This window comes from Pteropus vampyrus, unplaced genomic scaffold, assembly GCF_000151845.1.
Source record: "Pteropus vampyrus isolate Shadow unplaced genomic scaffold, Pvam_2.0 Scaffold98, whole genome shotgun sequence".
In the NCBI taxonomy this organism is placed as follows: Eukaryota; Metazoa; Chordata; class Mammalia; order Chiroptera; family Pteropodidae; genus Pteropus; species Pteropus vampyrus.
Window position 1 is genome coordinate 4189944 of NW_011888879.1, and position 24119 is coordinate 4214062.

The following is a 24119-nucleotide window of genomic DNA, read 5'->3' on the forward strand; positions in this document are numbered from 1 at the left end:
CACCAAGATAATAACGAATTCTTACCAAAAATAGGAAAGTGTTCAGACCCTAAGACCAAAATGTGACGAATCTCCACTGTAATTATCTTTTAGCCTTTAGCATATCTGACAAGTCCGACACCAGTCTGATTTTTATCCTTCTTTTTACAACATATCGGTTTAGTATGTATGCTTATGGAGTTTTTTCTTCACGTTAGGAATTTGAAATTTCAGCCAGGATATGTCTATATGAAGTTTTCCCTTCATTGACCTTGGTCAATTTGCTCATTCAGGACAATTTTTTTCCTCCCTAGGATAATTTTCTTTAATTATATCTTTGACTCTTTCTTTACTTTCTGTTGTCTTGATATAGTCTCATAAATGCTACATACTTATATATCTTAGAGTTCCATTATCTGCATTATAATCCCAGGTACAAAGGTTATTTCATCACATATCCATAGCTTTTCCATAGTGCATTCAACGATATAGAACAGATGGCTACAATGAGCTAGAGTCTCTTTATTTTTTTCTAAATAGTGTCGACAACTCTGGAATATGTTTTTGTTTTTAAAACATTCTTTTTTCCTCCAAATTACTCTCTCAAACTCAAGTCCAACTCTACAGGCCATACAATAATTCCTCTACACAAATTTACACTGCTAGAGATTATACAGACTAGCCGATAATCACTGTAATGGCATATGTTTTTGTATTTATATTTTGTATATTAGATAACATCTTACTTCAAGACTTATTTAAATCATTGGATAATAATGATTCTATTTTACCCAAAAGAAGAGTCAAGGGCTTTCTTTAAAGATACACATTTCTAGATTTATAGGGTTCATTCTGAAGAATACATTCAAATGCTGTCTTCAGAACATGTCCATGAAACCACCTGACAGGTCTGTTGTAAATGCAGGTTCCCAGGCTCCACACTGAGCCTACAGAATTAGAATCTCTGTATGTAGGGTCAGAAATCTGCTTTTAAAAAACTAAGTTCCTTGGATAATTAATTATCTATGAAAGTTTGAGAAGCACTCTTCTCATTCACTAAACAGAATACTGATGGGCTAAAATGTTAACCTGGGTAAACAAGGAAGGCTCTGATTTAATTTTACAATCCCGTTCTAGGGGACTTAGAAAGGGTAAAGAACTAAGATCACATTTCTTAAGTCCATTAGTATTCATTTTATCTGAAACAATCAGCCTGGTAAAAATAGTTTCAAAATTCTAGTATCTCAAGGGGATTGACTCAAATTATCTAGGCGGTTTACCATGTGGAAATGTAGCGACCATTTGCCAAAGCAACATTTCCCTAGAGGTTTCACCTGCTCAACTAACAAAAGACACACATTCAGACTGTAGACTATATCTCAACTACCAGGGAGAAAACCAGAGTCAGATGTCAACCATTTTATTACCTCTCCAGGTAGTTTCACTTTTCTTCCATTAATAACATTTTAAGAGCTAGCCTTGAAACTCAATGGTCAGTCTCTTAGGTAAAACCTTGTTTAAAAAATCATCTGACAGTGTCACTTCAGGCATGATATAAAATCGTTTCTAATACCATAACCAAATAGTCAGACCCATTTCTGATGTAATCAGTTTCCCACATCAAGGATCTGAAATGAAATATTCTGCTAAGGCAGCAACCGAAACTTTCAGCTTAACAGTGAAAAACTGCCAACAGTAATTTGCTCATTATATTAAGACTCCCAGCTGGTCTATAGACATTTAGAAGCCAAATATGATTCTACTAAAAAAGTTGCTTTAGAAAGTTTCTGATCTTAATTTGATGTTCCTGAATAATTGGTAGCCATTAAATTTTTGGTAGCCATTAAACCATTGTTAATATACTGTTTCCAGCTATCTGAACATTTGGCCTATGTAGACATAATTCAAGTTTGGCTTACCATTAGTTTATTTTCAATAAGCACTGTGTGTGTGTGTGTAAGATAAATAAAGGAAAAACGACTCTGGTAAAGTTTCAATAAAATTTCACCAAGTTGAGAAACATCTTAAACCTAAATTAAAACAATACAGATAAATTAGTTAGATATGACAAGAATATAATACTCAAATGGGAAGAAATTTTTGAATCAATTATTAAAACAATTAGATTTTTTTAAAAATCCACAAGATAGATTGGAAAATTTAAAAACATTGAATTATGCAGAGACACTTCCTATTTCTATTCTCTCAAAATAAGTCTTCAATTACTAGGATTAGTTGTGTTAGCTTTAAAGTCACCCATGTATTAATGACCTTTTAGTTTCCAGTTTAGTCCGCTTCAAGCCACTCAATATCCACAAGCATTCTATCATTCAACCTTTAATTGTTTAGCTAGATACTGTCACTCTCGGCCAATTTAGGAGAATAGAGATCAAAGGAGAGAGACAGAAAGACACTATACAACTCAGAAGTTACCATAAGCACTGTACCTTGCACTGTGAGGAAAACTGAAGCAGCTGATGATCCCCCTTCACTGGAAACCAGACACTGATATTCTCCAGCATCAGTGGATTTCACAGTCCTTAGCTCCAATGAGAGGTTGGCTGAGATCCGTATTCTTGCTGGGTCTGCCAGTCTCACATCTTTGCCATTCCTCTGCCAGGTTAGGTTGTAATCCACTGCACTGATGACGAGACACGTCAAAACTGCTCTTTCTCCGGGAGTGACTGTAACATTATTAGGCACTTGGATAACTGGAGGGGGTTCTGTGTGAATGAAAAGATTCAAATCAAGAGACCCAAAAAACCATTTTGCTCACTTATAGATATGATTTAAAATTTTAATGAGTATGTATTGGATATGTAGTAGAAAAGATGCAGTTCGAAAGAACTTATTCGTTAATACACAATGTCTATACTTCTAGAAAGTTATCATCTAGTTGAAAGATGCTTTAAAAAGTAGTGCATGTTTACATACCAAAGTATATTCAAATCTAAATCTATAAATTATAGTTGCGAGAAGCAAAGAGGCATGGCAAAAGAATATGACTAGACTCATTTAGGATTGTGGAATAAGTCAAATCTTGATTTGAATTTTGCAAAAAGCAGAGTTTATCATTTTTTTTAATTTAAATTTTTTTTTTAGTGTTTTAAAGAAAATAGTTATGGTAAATATGGCAAAAATATGATAGTAACAGCGTTAAGGGGGGTTATTACAATCTCATTAAGAAGACACAATACTACAATAGAGTAAGACGAGTGTTCCCCGACCGGGATGGGAACATTTTGATTTAAGAAGTTCAAGTTAATAGTATGGATAGACCTTTAATAAAATTGTACACATACAGCCGTATACACAAAAGGCATTGACTAATGTATTCACATTTCAGATGTGGTTAAAAGCCACTTACTAATTAAATATTTAACTAATATTTCTAGAGAGAATCACTTATTGCTCTAGTTAAGACATGAGAATAAATCTTAATGCTCCCATAATGCTCACTCTGCCCAAATACTTTAAAATGATCTGCTGCAGCTAGCTGGAAACCAATATGTCTGTTTTAGTTTAACTATGAAACAGTATCACATATTCAAATTATCCTTCTATATTTTAAATGGTATATAAATGCAGATGAGTATCATAAATCTAGAACAAAGCCTGGAAGCAATATGCGAAACCATGGTGGTTATCTCTGAGGGAAAGAAACGTATATATGTTCCAGGTTTTTCTTTAGTTATCCATGTACCCCAAATATTTTTAAAGAAGTACATGCTAATTTAAATTATAAAAATAAATATATTTTTGATCATTCTGTTATTTTTTTAAATCTTTTCTGAAAATAGCTAGTGAATCAAGAGGAAAGAGTACATGGCAAGGTTAGAAAGCTTTGACTGGAGTCTGGCTAGGTTTGACAAATGAAATACAGGATGCTTTGTTAAATTTGAACTTTGAAGAAATGTCCAATGATATTTTAGTATAACTAAGTCTTATGAAATATTTGAGACAGACTTATGTGAAATTCAAACTTAACTGTGCATCCTATGTTTTTATTTGCTACATCTGGCAATCAAAGGCTGCTTACTTCAACCCCTAACTAGTTGTGAGACAAGCCAATTTACTCACAGTGTTTGTTTCCCCATCTGAAAACTGAGAAGATTGAATTTGTTTATCTTAAAGACCCCCTTCGAGTGCTAAGTGTCTATGACTCTAACATACAAGATGGGACAGACCACCAAAGACCAGGAACTGACTATTTGTATGCATGTGTTCACACTCTACCAAAATCTTTCTGAAGACCACAAGATATTTTGTGTAGTTTTCTTTTTTGTTCTTTTTAAACAAATGTCTTTAGCTAGACTAGAGATTTTATAGATTTTTAGAAAATGTAAGATCCGCATGGTGGGCAGGTAGGAGATGCTGAGTGCATGGCTAGGTCTCCCTTAAGGACCAAGACACCCATTTCTCCAGCTGCTATGCTTGTTGGATACTATCAGCTCGTAGCCAAGGGAGCTAACATCCCCGGAGATAGGCCCTCTTTCTACTGGACTCCACTTCTGGTGACCACATCATGAGGGAACGAAGGCCTCGACTCAGGTTCATCCCAGCTCCACAGTTCCCTGAAGGATCAACTGAGGCTCTCGTTGTGAATACGTCACAATCTAACTTCTTCCACGTCCCTCACTCCCTTACAAGTGCTTCTCCCTAGAAAACTTCCCGATACCCTTCTTGCATGCAAAATCTGCCTCAGGGTCTATAAATTCAAATACATAAATATAAATTTAAATACATAAATTCAAATACATAAAATGTCAACTTTCTAATAACATACAGGGACAGATGAGATTTGAAATATGACATACAATACCACCAATGCATAAATATCTAGAGATAATAAACACACCGAAATATTTACGTATATGTAAACAAATTTGGTGGCGATGGGGGACATGATGAAGGAGGATGACAGCAGTTACAAAAGAGGCCAAGATAACAAACAACTAGAAATAGCCTGGTTCAGGGAATCTGAGGGGCAGTCACCCCTAAGTGAAAAAATGACTAACGTAGGATTAGGGGACCAGAGGCAGAACCTCAAAACTGAAAGAGAAAGAATGACAAGCACAGGCCTTGTGACATTCATAAAGATCAGTGGGCTGAGAGTCAGGAGGTCAGGAATCTACTTCTCACTACCTATGCATCTGATCATAAATGGGTCATTCGTCTGTTCTGGGCTTCAGTTTCTTTAGCTATAAAATGATGAGGTGGTGTAATATTATTTCCAAATCTTATCTTGTTCTAAAACGGTATCACTGCAATTTTAATTTAAGTTTGCCTGTCACTGATATGCTCTTGACACGTTTCCTCTAGTATTTTACTTAAACCAAGAGTTTTAGTACTGTGTGTGCATGCGCATATGTGTTGGGGAAGGGGGACTGTGTTAATAAAGAAATTCAATAGAAAAAATTGATGTAATTTTGCATCAAAATTACTAACCTATCAAATATTATTTGAAAAGAATTTTTCCTTCTGCAGTTTTATTCATTAGTTTCTATGTGTATATATGCAAGCAAATAGATGTATAATGCTTTTTACCCCTACTTTGCATTTAAAACAATCAATAACCAAGGTTTCCAACGAACCAAAAATCCTTCACATGTCAGCTAAAAGAAAATGCTGAAAAAAAAATAAGGTAACATATTGGCAGAACGTTAGCTTTTCTTTAAACCACTCATGGGTGATCTTTACTTTATAAAATAATGTCCACAGTGATACAAAAATATCACTATCCCATAATGCCTTGTTTCCAAACACTCCTGTCCAAGATATAAGATCTAATTATCCTGCGACTTTGCACCTGATTCCAGTGGCTGCTAAGTAGGTAAAGTGGGTGGCTGAGCTGGGACCTCGGCATAGCCTAAGGGAGATTCAGAAGTGGGCTGGGGGTTTGAGGCTCGAAAGCTAAGCCAAAGGTAGCCCAGCAAGTAAGATCCACTCCTTCTGCTGTTTACAGTCATTGTCATTACCACCAATACTTCTGCCTCCATCTTTCATGACTGAGTGGGACACAATTCCTGAAAATTGGCTTAGACGCAGTACAATTTCCTAGTGATACCACTGCTCGGCTGGCAGAGACTCATACTAGAAGGGCATGTGTGGAACGCACACAGAAGTTGCTGATAAATTCTTAAGTCAGTTCACAAGTTCTTGCTGGCACTTCCCAGTTTCTACGCATGTCTGAATCAACTCACTCAGACCTCTTTCCCTGTTGTCCTTCCATTAATTAATATTGCTGGGAAACCAACTGGAGTGCTCAAGTGTTTGTTTTCTCAGAAGCTGAGGAATGTTGATACAATTCCAATGCTTTTCATAATTACTGGAGATGAAAAAACGTGAATACTTTATGATGCATGTCAACTTGCTAAATTGTTCCAGAGGACAAACTTTGTTTTTCTAAGAATAAGAGAATACAAATAATTTACTGCAAAAAGAACATGCTTGCATGCCTCCATTTTAAAGTTAGTTTGGACTCATTGATAACAAATATAAATCTTAGGCTTCTGAGCAATCCTACAATTATAAAGCTTCTTTTGTCTTAAATTGTCTCAAGAAAATGCAGATCAATACTAAAAGCATGTACAGACATTGTTATAAACTCAGCAGTCACATTTAGGCCAGAATAAGCTTCCTATTAAACACATAGCAACAGTAATCTACAAGACAGGAAGAATATAATGCAGTCAAAACAGTCTGAAATAAATTCTAAATTTATACTGAGTTAAGTGGCTTAAATTCTGATCATTAATAATTTATGATAATTTTTTTGTTTTCCTAAGAATTCTGGGAGATTAGAGGAGAAAATAATTTTTTTCACGAAAAGATATTTTACTTTATAAGATGATCTGAGCCTTGCCTCCCATTTTATTCATCAGAAACATATCATCTACATGTAAAAGAATGAGCATGTCTCCTGCCCTTCTTAATACCAATACTGTAGCCACTGAGGTTCTGCGTTTCTTGAAGGTGATCATTTTCATTACTATCTTCGGTGTTCACTTTGATTACTGTCTTCAATTTAGATGTCAGAATCCATTCATAAGAGCTCTTGCTCATTGTGAATATGGGGGAGGGAAACAGAAAGTTTAACCTTATAATTGTCAGAAGAGATCCATTCCTTTTCTTAATTTTATTTTCTCAGAGGAAAATGCTATATGACCATTTCAAAAAAATAATTATCAAGCCCCCTATAATAACAATGTCATAAGAAGAGATGAAATACTGTCATTTGTGAGACAACATGGATGGACCTCGAGATAATGCTAAGCGAAATAAGCCAGACAGAAAAAGTTAAAAATCATAAGATATCACTTATATATGGGATATAAACCTAAAAGCAACAAATGAACAGGACAAACAAACAGAGACTCATAGACATGGACAATAGACTAGTGGTTACCAGAAGGTAGAGGGGAGTGGGGAAGGAGGAGGTAGACAGAATGAAATCTAACTGTAGGAGGTGAACACGCAGTGTAAATATATATATGCCTTACTGTTAAAGTGTACAGCTGAAACTTATTGGATTTAGTTAACCAATGTCACCATAAGTAATAATAATAATAATAATAATAACAACAACAAAAAATAATAGCTAATGTCTATTAAGTGTTTCTATGTGTCAAGCTCTCTTCTAAGTGCTCTACACAGATTACCTCATTGAATCCTCACATCTACAGTTACTATTATTATCTTTATTTTATAGTTAGGGAAACCAAGGCACTCACTCCTAAAGTAATTGGTCCAAAGAAGGTCACACAACTAATAGGGAGCGATATCTCATTTCCGGAGCTGCCTTAACACTCAGGCAACTACAAAGCACTGAGTGATAATTACCTGACACATCAAAAAATGTCTGTGCCCGTCCAGTTCCTGCACTGCTGACGGCGATGCACTCATAGGAGCCTTCGTCAGACAAAGTGACCTTTTCAATATCCCAGTTCACACTGGCAGATTCTCTGGGGTAAAGAAACAGGAACATTTTTAGTTATTGTAAAAATAAGACCCAGCTGAAAGCAGTGATTCCACTATTTATTGTGAAGCATCCATTCAAAATAACGATGTAAAGAAAATAAATAGATTAAGCTGCAGAATCCTTTATAGCTTAACATTGCACAATTTTTATACTCTAATTAGAAAGTTGAGCTTCTCTTTTCTGAGCAAAGACACATCAAAGACAATAAGTTATAGAGATTATAAATTTCTTTAGGGAAATATAAAATTAAGAGCTGTTAGAGAAACATTCCTTAAATCCTCTCTTCCTTCCTCTGTCATTTTCAGTTTTGGGTCATGTTCAGTAAGCTTCTTAGACAAAGCAATTCAACCAGTTTAAAGATAGAAAATAGACTTTTTGATTCCAAAAAGATAAATTCTCTTTAACTTCTTTATATATAAGCTCCACATAAGGCTATATACCATTTCTGTTTCAATCTATGTATAAAATGAGAAAAGAAAAAGAAAATTGTTTCATTGTCAACTTCGTCATTTAGATTAAAAAAATAAAATCCCTTTGCTATATTGTGTATTCATCCATTTAATAAATACATACTTTGTTTTCTAACACTGTTCAAGTTATTTCTCATTATCTAGAAATATCTTAGTAATAGAGTAACAGATATTTAATCCTTACCTAAAAGATTCCAATAGTCTAGAAAACAGGCATTATTTTGTTTTAAAATATGATTGAAATGTCATAAATATTTTCATAATTTTTTCTTATAATTTTTTCTTATAGCTATTTATTACCTTTTTAAATATTCAAGATGTAGATGAGATGAAAACCTATTACAGAGTCAAGACACTTTCCACTGAAGTCAGAAAGTTGTGTAAGATATAATACCTCACAATAATAACTCTTGACATCCATCATCAAACGACCACAAAGGACTAACTGGGCACTTAGTACATATTTAGCACTAACTTAAGAGTTTGTAAGAGAAAGTTAGGGCATGGTCCCTGTCACCGGCAAAATCAGAAACTAAGATCATTGTTCCAAATATTTTAGTAACTGAGAATATTCACTTCACTTAATGTCATTTCCTTTCAATTGGGCATACAATAGGGACTATAAGTGGTCCTTATTGTCACGTTCAGAAGAAAACAAAATATGACTTAACACTGTGCTGTATGCTGTACTGATCACATAGGCTATATCTTGAATGCTTAGTAGCAGTATGCTAAACCCGGGTTTATAACTGTCGTGGCCTAGGGGGTACTGGTAAGTTCCAGGAAGGCAGAAATTTGAAACACATATGTCTTTTGTGTCCTTTGTAGCACCTATTTCAGAGCCGAAAATATTTTAGGATTTATCAAAAACTTTACATGTGGAAATTTAGAACAGAAAGTGACAATTTTTTCTAGTTCCAAGTCCCTCATTTCAAAAAAGAGAAAGTTGAGCTCCAGAAAGAAAGACAATTTGTTCAAAGGCACACAACCAGTGTACAAATTGCTTGAGGAATATTCTTTACAGTTATCCTAGTTCCTCTCTTATTCGTAAAATATTACATGAAAATAATTTTCTTTCAGGTAGCCTTCTCAGTTGATATTAAGACAATATGGCCACAATAAAAAGTTTGAAAGAGTTGACCCTTGCAATAGGGAGAAGAATATGTCATATAAAAATGAGTTCTGCAGCGAATGCAAACAAACTCTCCCTTACAGCCCTCAGCAGTTCACATGGCAAAGGTTCAGTCATACGTCTCAAGTTCTTAGGAAACGTAGGGCAGAGATGTGTGAGTGAATCAAGGATAGAGTATCAATCCATCATCACCCATGCTTAATTCTGTCTTTAGACCCTCACATCCAAAAAGCTTTAATATATGTCAGCAAGGCATGTTACATCTCTGGATCACAGAGCTGAAAAAACGAGAGAAAGAATTCTTGTGGCTTACCTCCCAGAAACCGCATGGAATTAATGAATTAATGTTTATAAAGAATCTCGTGTCTTTGAAAAATGTTACTATTTAAACGTGAAGCAGATTATTTGATTTCATCATTCAGTTATGCAGCTTCATCATTTGATATCCTGGTCAGTTATGTTTAATTTATCATTATTAAATATGCGGCTAAGTAAATCATCAAGATATACTATGTGAGAAAAAAGTAGCAGGAAATAATATAGTTCGGTCTTTAAATAATGAAAATATTTCTAAAGTTCTAATGAATATTTCTGCCATACTTTTGACTTAAAATGACCTCCCCCCATAAAGAGACTGTCTCAACTAAGACAGTTAAATATTTAATATCTTATGGAAGTTATTTATGTTACTATTTAATTAAAAGCGTAGAAGTTTTATAAATAATTCCAAAATGTAGTTTGTTTCACAGTAAGTTAAAAAAAAAAAATTTTTTTCCAGAAATTATCCTCTAGTTGTCAAGGTCTACTTAATTTTTGTGATTAGATTACTTAGCTTTATCTAAAAGCATTACCCTTCTTAACAAGGTCAGTTGGTGCCCTATAGCCCACTCCCATTGTCATAGGCAGTGGCCACCTGTCACCCCACCCCCAGCACACATCACTTTTCCCTGATCTCATGATCTCATCTCCTACCTTTCTCCTCCTGGCTCACCTGGCTCTGGCCACGCTAATGTCCTTCCTGTCTGTCTTTCCCACACGCCCTGTTCACTCTGGCCTTCGTGCCTTTGCACTTGCTGTCCCTGGTATGCGCACACCTTTCTCTGGATTTCTGCATGGCCATTTCTCTCACCATGTTTAGGTCTTTGCACAAATGTCCCTTATTCTGAATTTTAAAATTGCAACTTGGCCAAAATCACATGCACCCCACCTGCCAGCATTACTCGTCCCAATTAACCTGCTCTACATTTTGCCATAATGTTAATCAGATTCATTTCTCATAACACTTAAAATCAGCTTCAGATACACATTTGCCCAGAAGCTAACAAAGCTCAAACTGTAGGGCCTCTTACTTGTAAGGACTCTTCCAAGGTCCGGTACCTAACTTTCTAGTCTTAATTTTATATCTTTTTTCTTAACAAGGGGCCCTCGATTTGTATAAAATCCAGATTCTATAAAATCAAATCAACTCTTAAATGTATTCTAACATGTATTATATTAACATTATATGTATCATCTGTTTTCTGTCTTCGTCCATTAGAATAGAAGTTCTGCAGGGCACAGACCTCTGTCTGTTTTGTTCACTGTTATATTCTAAGACTATGGAGCAAATAAATGAGAATTTCCAGTAAAAAAGTAGATTAAAATAAGTATTTTTTATAAATAAGTATTATTTGTATTTAGATGTTTAATGCTATAAATTACTACCAATGAAAACATTTACACACTTTAAATACTGGTCTACTCCAAGTGTAATTCCATTTCTGACGAAGCTCAGGGTAAACGGCAAAAGGCTCTCGACAGAACAGGAGATCTGGCCTGGCTGCAGGTAGTACCCTGGGGTCTTCTTAGGCATTGTGACTTTAGGAGCATCTAGGGAAAAAAAAAAAAAAAACCATGGGCAAGAAGGTCACAACAATATTAGGTGCTTTCTGTTGAACCATTCAAAAGCATCATTTTTAAATCACTCCAGTAAATCCTCTGCATTCCAGTTAATCTAAATTACTAAAAATCACTTTAATCATATCTTTGCTCAAAGCTTATTAATTTCAGTATCTCTATGAATCTCTTACTAAAGTATTCATTGAATCTAAGACTCCATTGATTAAACATGTGACATTATTTTTTTTACCACAAAACAGAAAAAAAAGTACCAAATTAGTTACAATATACCACCAATTGTAGAACACATTCTGATTTCAAAAGTGTAAATGTATGTAAAGAACCCACATCTTTGAATTTACAGGGTGACTATTTTCCTAAAAAGAACGGAAAAACTGATTTTTAAGAATCCAATAGATTTTAAAGTATTCAATTTAAGGGCTCCAACAAATAAGTTTGAATACTGTATATGAGGAATAGTGAGGTTGGTTCTATTCTCACCATTCTACGGCTATTAAACAATAGCTGTAGAGTTGTTCCGGAATTTTCCAAATTACAGCCTTATGTATAAATGATAAATTGCTGTCCCCCCACCCCCCATTCAATAGTACAATATTAGAAACAATCGTTCTACAAATTTGTCTACAGTTCTAGCTACAGTTCTAAAGTTTCAGAGTTCAATCATCAGCCTCAAGAAAGAGCTCAAGTATAGACAAACTCAAATGCTACCTGATGGTTCCAAATAATCTCGAATCTGTGTCTCATCTCTATATAAAGCAAACATATAAGTAACTAGTTTACTAATTACCTAACTAACCAACTTACCAAATAAAGACAGAGTCATCATCAGTTGTGTACAATGAACTACTGACCACAAAGTAGAAGGTTTCTGACAACTGTACATAAACATTTAGCCCACTTAACCAATTTAGATAGCTTAATCCCACATTAAACACGTGTGCCAAGTTTTTTAGGGGAAGTGAGAGAAATTGCCAGTTGACGTTCTTACACTGATAGAAGTAACTAAAATTTTCAGATCTAAAATCAGTGAGACTTACATTAAACTTTGGATGTGCCATTTTATGGTTAAGAAAAGGTGCATTACCTAAAAGGCAAGTGCTCATCAATCCAGTGACCCAGTAACAATGTGAGGACATTGTTTTTGACTTTATAGTCCATTCTTTACCTGTTGGAACCTTCTGAAGTTATCGATAACCCAATGTTGAATAAAATGATGTCTCACCTGGGACAATACTGGAGAAGGAAACGCTCGATACTCTCTGGAAGAGATAATCGTCCTTATCATAGCCTGCTACTTTGAGAAAGAAAGCTTCATTTGGTGGTATAAAGTCAGAAATATTCCATATGCCATAAGGTTTTCGATCTGGGTAATATTTAACAGGAATAGTCTTAAGAGAACTGCCCGAGATATTCAGAAGTTCCAGACGATCTACTCTGGCTGGGACTGAAATTCCAGAAGTATTCAGCAGCACATAGGTAGGTATTCCTACAAGAGAAAGACTTCGTTATTACTTACAGGTAATACACAATTAAGGTTTGACATCAAGTAAGTTTTTGAATACAATAACAGATAACGAGTACCACAAGTATGAGTACCACAGACAGCCCAACACACTGTGGCCCAGTTGTAGAAACTTTTCTACGTAAAAGACAATTTATTCATGACCAGAGAAATGTAGGCACTCCTAAGTGATTGTTTTTGTGGTATTTTAACTACGTATATGTAGAAAAATTTGAATTGTGAATATTGTGTTGTTATGTGATGTTTGATTTCATGAATATTTTTAAAGATTCACTATCTGTATCCTTCCAGAAACTGCAGCAATAAACATAAATGAACAAGAGCCAGAAAAAGAAATTTAAAGAGTCATAGTAAGTTTGAGCTTTTTGGTAGTTATAAAACTGTAAATAATCATGCATGAATAAAATAAAAGGAAGAACAAGCTTTAAAAAATCAGTAATAATTTCACCTTTGATCATGTAATAATATACGTTAATTTTTAAGCCATATATAGACACACGCAATCCACATTTTCACCTTGACAGTAAGGCAATTTATAGATGTTAGTAAGAGGAAGTCTCGAAATCCAGGTCAGTAGTTTTCAAAGTGTAATAAGTATAGGCATCAACTGGGGTGCTCCTTAAAGTACATATTCCCAGACTCTACCTCCTTGGGGTCCAATGCAAGAGATCTGGGGCATGGCCCAGGAATCTGAATTTTTGACCATCACCCTGAGCGATTTCAATATCACTAGTCTTGGGACTACACGTTGAAAAACAGAGACTAGGCTAAGAGAGCAATCATGTTTAAAGATACTATGCTTCCCAATTTTATCGAATACCACGGAATTAAAAAATCACAGACATTCTGAGAAATATTTTTACTTGGAGATTATGCCAATTCAAGTGATAAGCACATACGAACCTTGCACTGGTCTGCTGACTGTTTTTTTGAAGTCCAAGGTGGGCTTTTGGGAAAAACCAGCTCGGAAATCAATAGTGCTGAGGCCGGTGATGCGAACAGAGTGCCTTCCACTGCTAGACGTCTGAAAAGCATTTAATGACAAACTCCATCAGCAGCTGATCCAGAATGCCGGTCACACTAAACACCAATATGGGAACTATAGAGTGTTTAATTAAGATCGATGTCCAATAATCAAGGTTGTGGACTGAGCGTTCTACAATACACATCGCAGGGACCGCTCTAAATTACAGTTCAGCAACACACTGCATGCCCAATGAGGTCCAGCAGCTCCGCGTCTGTCATGCCATCGACCCAGGACAAGACTTGGGAGTTTAGTCACTAGTGAAGGAGCCTGAAATGACTCTGTAAAAGCTCCTTAGGATATGGACCTTTGATTTGTTCACTGTGGTTCACACGGTAAATGTTCAGCAAATACTCAGGAAATGAATTAATGACTAAATCTTCTCCCCTATACAGTCCAGGTGCGGTTATGAAAGATAGTTCTTTTCTCTCCGCCTCTGAGAAGATAGCCAGGATGAGCATGAGAGCAGAAATTATCCAGATTTCAGCCAACCAGCCCGCTTGCCTCACCAGTGTCTGGCCAGGGCACGCAGTGCCTGAGACACAAAGGCAAGTAAAACACGGTCCTCAACCTCCAAGAGCTCATGGTTAGTGAGGGGGGCGGATGGAGAAACAGAAATCTTTACTATGATGCAGTGACAGAAACACATAAAAGGAGCACAGACCAGCCTGTAGTTCAACTCAAACCTCCTAAAGGGGATGATGGCTGCACTAAACATTGAATGACATGTGAGTACTAAAGTGACTCATGTGTGCATAAATAATAAATAATTTGGATTAGGGCCATAGGATAAAATAATAGCACTGACATTTACTGGTCCTGTTCTCTATGCCCAGACTCTTTAAGTAAATTGGCTTATTTAATCCTCATTAACAATGCTATCAGCTAGATATCATTATCACCACTACAGAGATAAGGCCTCCGAGATTTTCGATTTTACATGATAGCAGGATTTAAGGAGAAGGAGGAGATAGGAGTAAGAGAAAAGCATTCACATGAGAACACCAGGGCACCAAACATCTATCTCAATTTCAACAAATATTTAGGTATCACAGGAATGACTGAAGGTAAGCTAAATTGCAGCATTCCTTAAATCACCGTGGCTTCTTCTTATTATGAGAGGAGGGAGGGTAACGAGATATGTCCCTGTTGCTACCAAATTTATTCCTCATTGAGCAGAACCTGCAAGAACTCAAAGAAAAGACAAATGAAAGCGAGGAAAAAGAAACGACACATCTTCATTAAAACAGTGCCATTGTATTCTTAGCATAAATGACGCTGCTAATTACTACGGCTCATTTTTATAAGGGTTACAAAGGATTACATGTGTCAATGCAGGGGTCTCAAGAGTGCCACCCGTTCCATTATTTCTAAAGAAAAATATGTAACAAATTTTACACAATAGACACAAAAAAGGAAACTGAATCATGATTCAATTTTAAATCGAGGATTTCCCAGTTATAAAGAAAAAACCTTGCTAAGTCTAATTTCTGCGTTAGATAATGTAGGGCTTTATTGAAGACGCTATTTCCTTCTAATTTCATGTGTGGACAAACAAAATGGTTCATATTACGATGAGTGGAGTTAGATTCATTCGCTGACATCATATACCATTGTTAGTTGTCTGGCTGCTCAGAAAGTCCCTATGATAAAGGAGCTAGTGAAGCTACGGGGGAAAATAAGAAACAATTTCCCAAATGACAGCTATCAAGTGCTAACTGTCTGCCAAGCGTTCTGTGTACAAACCAACTGACAGATCCCATGTGAAATGAGTGGTGCTTAATATCTAAGCGAGGACATTATAAACTACCGAAGGGTTTGAAAATATGGTATCCCTTGTTGCTAAATAGTACATCAAAATAAAACTGAGTTAATGAAGACAGAGCCCCTTATGATTTCTATAAAATTATTATAAAATAAATTAATTTTAATCCTTAAAATTGCCACACTAAAAAAGTATGTGGAAATAAGAACATGGGTTGACTGTTCTTTGAAACATGAAGGGAAATAAATTAAAAATATTTTAATTTCACATTTTTCTGTTATACTATAAGCAGTGGGAATATCTGCACGTAATTTAAAAGGGTTGAAAAGATAGTTCCAAGGGAGTCAGTTTTTATGCACAACTATATCCAATTCTAGATTAATCAGGGTAATAGGAGCAAAGGATGTGACAAATAAAGCAAAATTATGGTTTAAAATATAATAAAAAAATTAAACTAATTTAGTTCACACATGCATTTATCATTCTTTAATCATTCTCTTTAAAAAACTGCAATAACATTTGGATGATATTTTAGGAACACAAAACATCACATTAAATTTCTTCATGAGAAAGTGCCAATAGTTTATTTTAGTCTGTTTCTTAGCTGAGTTCCCCATTTCAAATATTAGTGCAATAGGAACAGAAAGATTTTAGGTATAATGATGGTAAAACAAACCAGTAAATGAGAAAAGGTGAAAGAAGTTTTAACGTATATGAAATGCATTTTGTACAACAGTCTAAAACTTTTATATAAATTAACACCTTTAATTTTCACAAAAGCCTCTGTGAGATAGTACTATTATTTTCCTCATTTTACAGATCAGAGTGGTTGTCATTTGCTCAATGTCACAGATACAGCAGGTGGCAGAGCCAGAATGTGAACCTAATGAAACTGACTTCTATAACTACACATGCTTTTCTTATGATCATCTCAATGGATTCAGTTATGTTTGTTTCTGTAAAGGTTGAAATATGCCGATGTGCTCTACATAACAGAAAAGTCATATGAAATTCCTGAGACAATCATCGGAGAGAAACAGAAATGAAATGGAGACAAAGAGAAAATATAAGGGCACAAGGTACTTCAAGACATGTCCCCAAATCTACAGGAAAATCTACTAAACTCCCAAAACGATAGCTATTAGTGGATTTCCTTCCTGTGAGATTTTCGAAGGGGCTGAGCTTTGTACTGCATCAAAAGCACAAAGGGTTAGAATCGACACACGAATGATTACAAGGCAAGGACACCGTAAGAAAGGAAGCTCTCAGCAACTCCAGAAATGTCGTCACATGTTACGGACATAGAGGGGTTGGAGGAGAACTAAATCTCAAGCAGGTCTTGGCGGGGCAAAGAGAATTCAGCTAATTCTGTAACTGAGTCAAGCAGAGAAGTGCAGCTGCATAATCTTTCCCCTTCTTTTCCCTTCTAAGTGATTTTAGCCATATCTTAGTATCATTCTTCTATATATGCAATGAAATTAGTAGGAGCAAAATTCCTGATTTAATGGTTTTCTATTTGGTCTTTATATCATGTAGATTTAACTTGCAGGCTATATTAAAATTAGAATTTGGCTCCAAAAGGCATCTCTCCACCACTGAATTTCTTGAAGTATCACTCCTGGACAGAGTGAGCCTAAGCTCGTGGCTTCTGTACTTTTAAGAAAAGAGAATCTAGTAGCAGCATAATGGCTCCAAGCTGAACAGGAAATTTTCTAGACACCGGACACTGGACAGGGTTTCTGTGGGCTAGAAATTCTGAGAGTTGTATTTCAAATAGCATATTTATTCATGAAATTTTTGAAAGTCTATAATTAGCTATGTTACTTCTCTGAGTTAGAATGTCATGTTGGTCAAGTCATATAAGGGTTTGATTCAGGAATAAAGAGGCCGGTGCAATGTGAGTAAATCTGAGGCAAAGATGAGGTTATCCTAGGTATCTACTGCAACCTGAAGTTGTAAACAGGTAACTGTGATTCACAAAGCAGTAGGAGAAAAGAAGGAAGAGAGTGGACCAGAGTCTAGGTTTCTGAATGGGGGTGAGTCTTTGAGGAATAAAGGATGAGGACAGGCTGAAGTCCCTTGGAGCAAGCACCATGGAGAGCTCCAGGAAAGTTCTCTGGCTTCTTTGTCAATTCTGTTACAGATGAAACTACTTCTGAATTTAAGGATAAAGGGCTATTAAATACATCTCTATATTGAAAATTCCTTCAAAGAATAACTATGTCATATTCATCACATACAAAATATTACTCAATAGGCATTTAGTAAGTGTAGACTCCCCTAGGACCAGCAAACATCGACTCATCAAGAATTTTTGAATTTTCCTAGAAGCATTATGCTAAGCACGTTCACACATTACCTCATAAAATCTTATGACACCCAAAGATGATTTTATAGCACCATAAAGAAACTGAGGCTCAAAGAAATAATTACTTGCCTAGGTTTAGACAGCATGTTAAATTGCAATTATTCCAAGTTCAATACTCTTCCTATAGTACCTAAGTCTATATACGGCATTTTAGGATAACATAATCTCTCAGTTGATTTGGACCCTATGGCCTAAAAGACAATAATATCCTCCAAGTATTCATTTACCATTCTACATTTCTAAATACACTCCACTAACCCTAGGAGGGCTTGGGTTAATGGAGTGTTGCTAAACTGCTCTTTGAAAAAAGAAAGCCTTAATTTTTGGCATTTTCCCATTTCTGTGGTGTAAATACTACCAACATGGCTGATTTCAAGCTCCCAACATGACATCGATGAATACAAAGTTAGGAAGAGAAAGTGCATAATCGACTCTCCTTGAGATAATATGAGCCAGCTCCTGCATGTCATTAGGCCAGGATAACAGCTCTGGCCAATGTGACATAAAGGGAGTGAAATGTGTCTGTCACTCATAGAGATGTCTGCGTCATTCCCAAATGACACAAATTCCTCCTTTTTAAAAACTCAATGTACATTCTCTTTTCCCCCACGAAAGTAACTGAAGAGGCTGTATGTTCTAAATTATGGTGGTGCCTCCATCAGCTCGGATTCCTGAGTGACTGTGTGAAGAACATCATATCAGCCCCCACAGGACCTGTAACATAACTGGGGAATTAATTTTCTTGTATTAAGCCAGTGAGAATTCCTCCAGGTACTAAATGAGAAGCCCGCTCTGTTACAAATTGAATTAAAATGTGATTGATAGAGCTGGCTTTCATTTCTCTCTCCTAAAGACTTTCAGTGTTTCATAAAATAATAAAAGCCTAAATTAAAAAAAAAAACACTTCATGTGTAACTGCATTAATGGAAAGTATAGAAACAGTTTATCCACATTCAAGACGAATAACTAATTTAATTAATTTTAGCATTCATGTGTCAGAAACCATTTAAGCACTTTACCAACATCAATTTAAGCATGACAATATTAAATAGGTATTACTTTCCTCTATTTTTCTCAGATTTAGGGAGGTTAGGTAATTTCTGCGATGTTAAAAAGATATTAAGTAGTGGATCTTGAATTAAAATAGATGCCCAACTCTTTTCAAAGTATTTTCTCTTAAATGACATAACTATTCTTTACAAATTAAAGAATATGATGGTTTCAATCAAATACTTACACAGAACGTAGTGTGGGTTAGGCATTGTGCTGGCCGCAAAGATATAATAATGCCAGCTAGATAAATAAATTCTATTTAAATATATGTACATACGCATGTTCATTTATACATATATAAGTATACAGATATCTTTTTTTTTAAAAAAAAGGCAAACATCCTATTTGGTTGGCACTCTGATATTGGCAAAGTAACTGGGAATTTTCCAGGAAAAAAAAAATCTATAAAGCATTCCATTGATCCAAGACATTGAAATAATGTTGCACCTAATCCATTTAAATAACACACCTGGGGTAGTCTCCAAGCTTATTCAGAAGTCACCAGGTGAGAAATAATTGGAGGCCAGCATAATATTCTTCTTGTGTGGTCCTTTGTAGACTTGAGGTTTATTTAATTATGATTCCTAAACAAGTCTACACTACTTGAGTATGGTTTCTAAAATGTCCTTATCCTTAGAAAATGCATTAGTAGGCTCTGGCAACCAACATAACTATCTAAAACCAAAATATTTCTGCTAGTTTCAGAATCTCAATATAATCATGTGGTTGGGAGATTATCTAAGGACAGTTTATCCAAATTTACTTAATGGAAAGCTACCCTAGGGGATGTGTTAAATTACATGACCACATTGATAATCCTAGACTAACAGAAACAGTTTGTACCACCGAAACCTCATGGATGCTGACAAGTATTTAATGTCTTTGCAGAAGTTTCTCTTAAACAGCTGGAGACAAGATTTGGCCTGAGAGTTGAGAGGTTATGTTTAAACGTTCTCTATATGGATACAGCTCCCTGAATGGAAATTTTATATTGCTTTTCAGAAATAAGATCCAGGATTTGTAGCTCCCATACAAATGGGAGCTCAGGGACATAAAACAATCTTCTCTTTTGTTTGTAAGAAAACGACATTCTTTTCAGTTACTGGTTTTTAACGCGCTTTTACCTGCATCAGAGACAACAAAAATATCTGAGTCATTCATAGGAACTATACAGATAAGTTTACTCCTTGCCTCGGTTTTGTAAAACTGTCCTAATAAGTTATAGAAAAACAATTATCAGGGCTTCAAAGAGAAACCAAAGAAGGGGAAAAAATACTGTCATTCTCAAAGCATTTTAAAGCATGGAAAAATTAGTGTTTTGTGCCGGTACATCAACTATCAGCTAACTAAATCAACTCTTTCACCTGTATCCTTGGATATCAACAGAATGAACGTATTAACTTTTATTAATGAACATTTATATAGTTCTTTCTCAGGCATGGTGGCATATACTAGCACACTAGTGACAAAATCTTGGTCTATAGTAAAATAGGAAGAGAAAATCTATACAGAAATAAATAAGGGGAGAAATAATGCAAAAAGGAGGTGCAAAAAATTGCAGGAGAAAGGTAGAGAGAAAAGAGAGCATTTTAGATAGAGTCAGAAAAGGTTTGATAAAAATGTTGCCACTTGAGCTTTAGGGGACAGTTATAAGTCAGACTGCAAGGAAGGGAACTGTAGAAGGGACAGCTTAATGGAAAGCACAGGTCACGAGAATGTGGAACAGGACAGAGGGTACATACGAGACAGTACCGATTATATTTGCTAGAGTGTGAAGGCAAGTGATGGAAGAGAACTAGAAAGATCAGGCTGGGGCTCAATTGGGTGGTCCTTGAATACCACGCTCAGGTCAAATAACAGATTGTTCTCCGTACTTGGGATAAAAACTGTTATGCGAAACATTCGAAAAGCCATTATTAATTCTCCTGATAGAGTAGACATTTTCCAGATAGCAGAGTGCATGGGAGATAGCACCAAGGATGTACTATCTAATCGCAGACATTTCTCTTCTTGAGAAAACACACATGTAAAACATTATCGTTCATTATCCATCCAAAAGAGAGATCCGAAGTCAGCTGCAATATTTACATCAGTAGGTTCAGTTCAGTCTCCTTTGTATCACACTGACACATTATTTTGGTATTTCATATAGGAGCAAATATGTTTATTTTCTTTAAGTTGCACTGTAACACTTGTCCTTTGTTTAGTTACCACTATTGTTCTCTAGAAATGGCATAACGTCAGAACCAGAAGCTTTTGTCTTGAGGACTAGATATAAATTTAAGATAATATGATAATAGAGACTGTCTTAATTTTTTTCTTAATTATGAGACTGAACTTAGAGACTTGTCTAAACAGTTCCCATCCCTTCAGCACCTTATTGTCTCCTCACTCACAGACTAATCCTCAGTGCATCTCTGTTCTAATTATCAATTTAAATGTGCTTAGTTCCCATTAAGTATCAGGGAACAAGGCCAAGAGCAGACACTCAGTAAATGTTTGATGAATGGATGACTGAATGAGTAGGTGTGGCAGTCACAAGATAAAACAACAGATTTGCCATATCCCTCTTGTAGGCAAGAGTTTTAATAGAGGAAATACCACTGGGAGCAGTATATACCACTGGTATTAAAATGGGTTCAAATACTTCACAATAAATTGCTAATAATACAGAAGAATGGCATCATTTGTACATATTTCACAATAACTTAAATGTTCTATTCAGAAAGCAACACCAAACTGCCTTAGCAGACCTGCTAGTCCAGGACACTGGCTTAGGTTAGGCTTAAAATGAGAAAAAAAGGAGACTCAAAACTTCTTATAATCCTTCCTACTGCGGTCACAGAAAATCACACTCAATACTACTCATATTTTGGGCAAGTTGGCCAAAATGATTATCACATCAAATCTGGTCAAATTTATTTAAAATGTAGCAGCAAACACTACATTATTGCCAATACACTCAATAAATATCGAAGAACTATCACGTGTAAGGAACTGGGTGAATAAAACCATCAGATGGGAATAATGGAACTGTTCCTGTTCCATTCAATAAGAAATTACGGGATTTTATTATTTCACAATGACTTCTTCCATATTATCCAGCTCCAAAAAAAAAAAAAAAAATCCACATTACAGTTTCTACTTTCCCAACAAAGGCCGAGAATTCTGAGAATAAAGAACTAATATTCTATGATCTGACTGAAGTTACAGTGGAAACTTTCATCCTTTAAACTGGGCAAGTTTATACAGTCATTCTTTAAAAAAAAAACAAAAACAAAAATTGGCACGCAAAAATAGTACTTCCAGTTTCTACGGCATAACACCTCCATCTGTTTTCACAGTAGCTCTGTTATTTAAATCACGTGCTCATTAACCCCATGTGTTATGTAGGAAAGCTGAGACGGCAAAAAAAGTAAACGACACAAGGGGTATCTTCACTTGAGTTGTCCTAGAAGGATTATACAACAAGTCATTTATTAAGGAGGTTTAAAGGATGCTAATAAAAAAGAGGAAGTGACAGAGGGAAAGGAAAGCAGCTAACTAAGCGTGCGCTTTTAATCCGGCTCCCATTGTGGACAACCTGAGCTTATTCCTACAGGGGCTAAAAGCTGTTCCCCAGAGTTTAAGCCTCCAGCAGAACAGCCTTCTTTTGTTCTGGCGGGGCGGGGACTCTCAGACACAGAAACGCAGACTGTGGAGTTGGAAGTAGGCCAGAGCCCACTGAAAAGTCTGAAAACTATGGGCAAGTCACTCAGAACATCTACCACAGTGGGCCACACATATGATTCGTAACAAAACTAGATAGATCTGAGATTTATGGTATCTTGAATTTTGGGTGTTATCCTCTTTCCTCCATATTGCCAAAATACAATACTTTCTTACAGTGAATACATACTACCTAATGTAATTCTAGGATACAAATACCATCTTGTGTTAAAGTGAAAAATGAATATAGAGCCACCAAATAATAATAGCCAACAGTACTTGAGTGCTTACTTTGAAACAGGAACTACGTCAATCAAGTATTTCATTTGTATCATCTGAATGTAATTCCTCACACAGTTCTGTAAAGTGAAGGACTATTCTTGTCATCCCTATATTACAGAGGAGGACACAGGCACAGAGAAGTTCTAGTCCCAGGGTAATACGGCTTTTAAGTGGTGGCGCTGAGATTCAAACCCAGGCACTTCCACACCAGAGCCTAGGGCCCTAATCATTCATTGTTCTCTACTAGCTCCATCTCCGCCTGCTTTAGAGGCATGAAGTGGGTTACACAATCAATCTACAGATTTGTTGACAAGGAAAGTATCTGAGAATTTTAAGTGTATTTTGTGTGGCACATTTCGTGTGACCATGCCTTTCATGGTCATCAAGACGACACTGCCGAATTCATGTGATCAAGAGACCAACAAATGCTCTACATATATTGCTTCCTAGTAAAAGCACTCTCGTTGATTGCAAGAGAAGATTTAAATAAAGTATTGTATGTACTTTGTTGAACATGCCAACATCAAAATAAAATAATAAACAGACTTTGTAAAATAACAGTACCTTCACTGCCCACATTCCAGCCTCTGGCTCTTTAACATTCACCACCTTGGCAGAGTTATGGATATTTAAGAGCTCTTTCAGGCCAAATCCCTTTTTTATCAGCTTCCCTGAAAGGCAGACATAAAGGTAACAAGTATAACCTTTGTTTCAGTTATGTATACTAGCTGTATACATTTCTAGTATAAGTTACCTGATAGACATTGTTTCTATGGCTTAAAACACTTTTATTTATGTCTAAAAAATACTTAATTTCAGGATTTCTGGACACTGAAACTGAAGTCACAGATTCCTATTTGCTGTGCTAATTTGATCTTAAAATGAGGATAACAGTTGGCAGACTACAGTCATAATTCCAAAGCCATCCTAGATAAC

The 24119-nt window shown here is 35.8% G+C and overlaps 1 protein-coding gene across 1 annotated transcript in view; it reads right to left on the reverse strand.

Moving 5' to 3' along the window:
* The window catches only part of HMCN1 (hemicentin 1), a 408502-nt gene that overhangs the window by 236137 nt on the left and 148246 nt on the right, over positions 1-24119 (reverse strand). Inside the window, exons 6-11 of the mRNA XM_023533191.1 lie at positions 23748-23854; positions 13887-14007; positions 12684-12947; positions 11287-11431; positions 7822-7943; positions 2427-2702 (exon numbers count right to left, since the gene is read on the reverse strand). Of these exons, the coding sequence (XP_023388959.1) occupies positions 2427-2702; positions 7822-7943; positions 11287-11431; positions 12684-12947; positions 13887-14007; positions 23748-23854 (1035 nt within the window). The remainder of the gene's footprint in view (positions 1-2426; positions 2703-7821; positions 7944-11286; positions 11432-12683; positions 12948-13886; positions 14008-23747; positions 23855-24119) is intronic.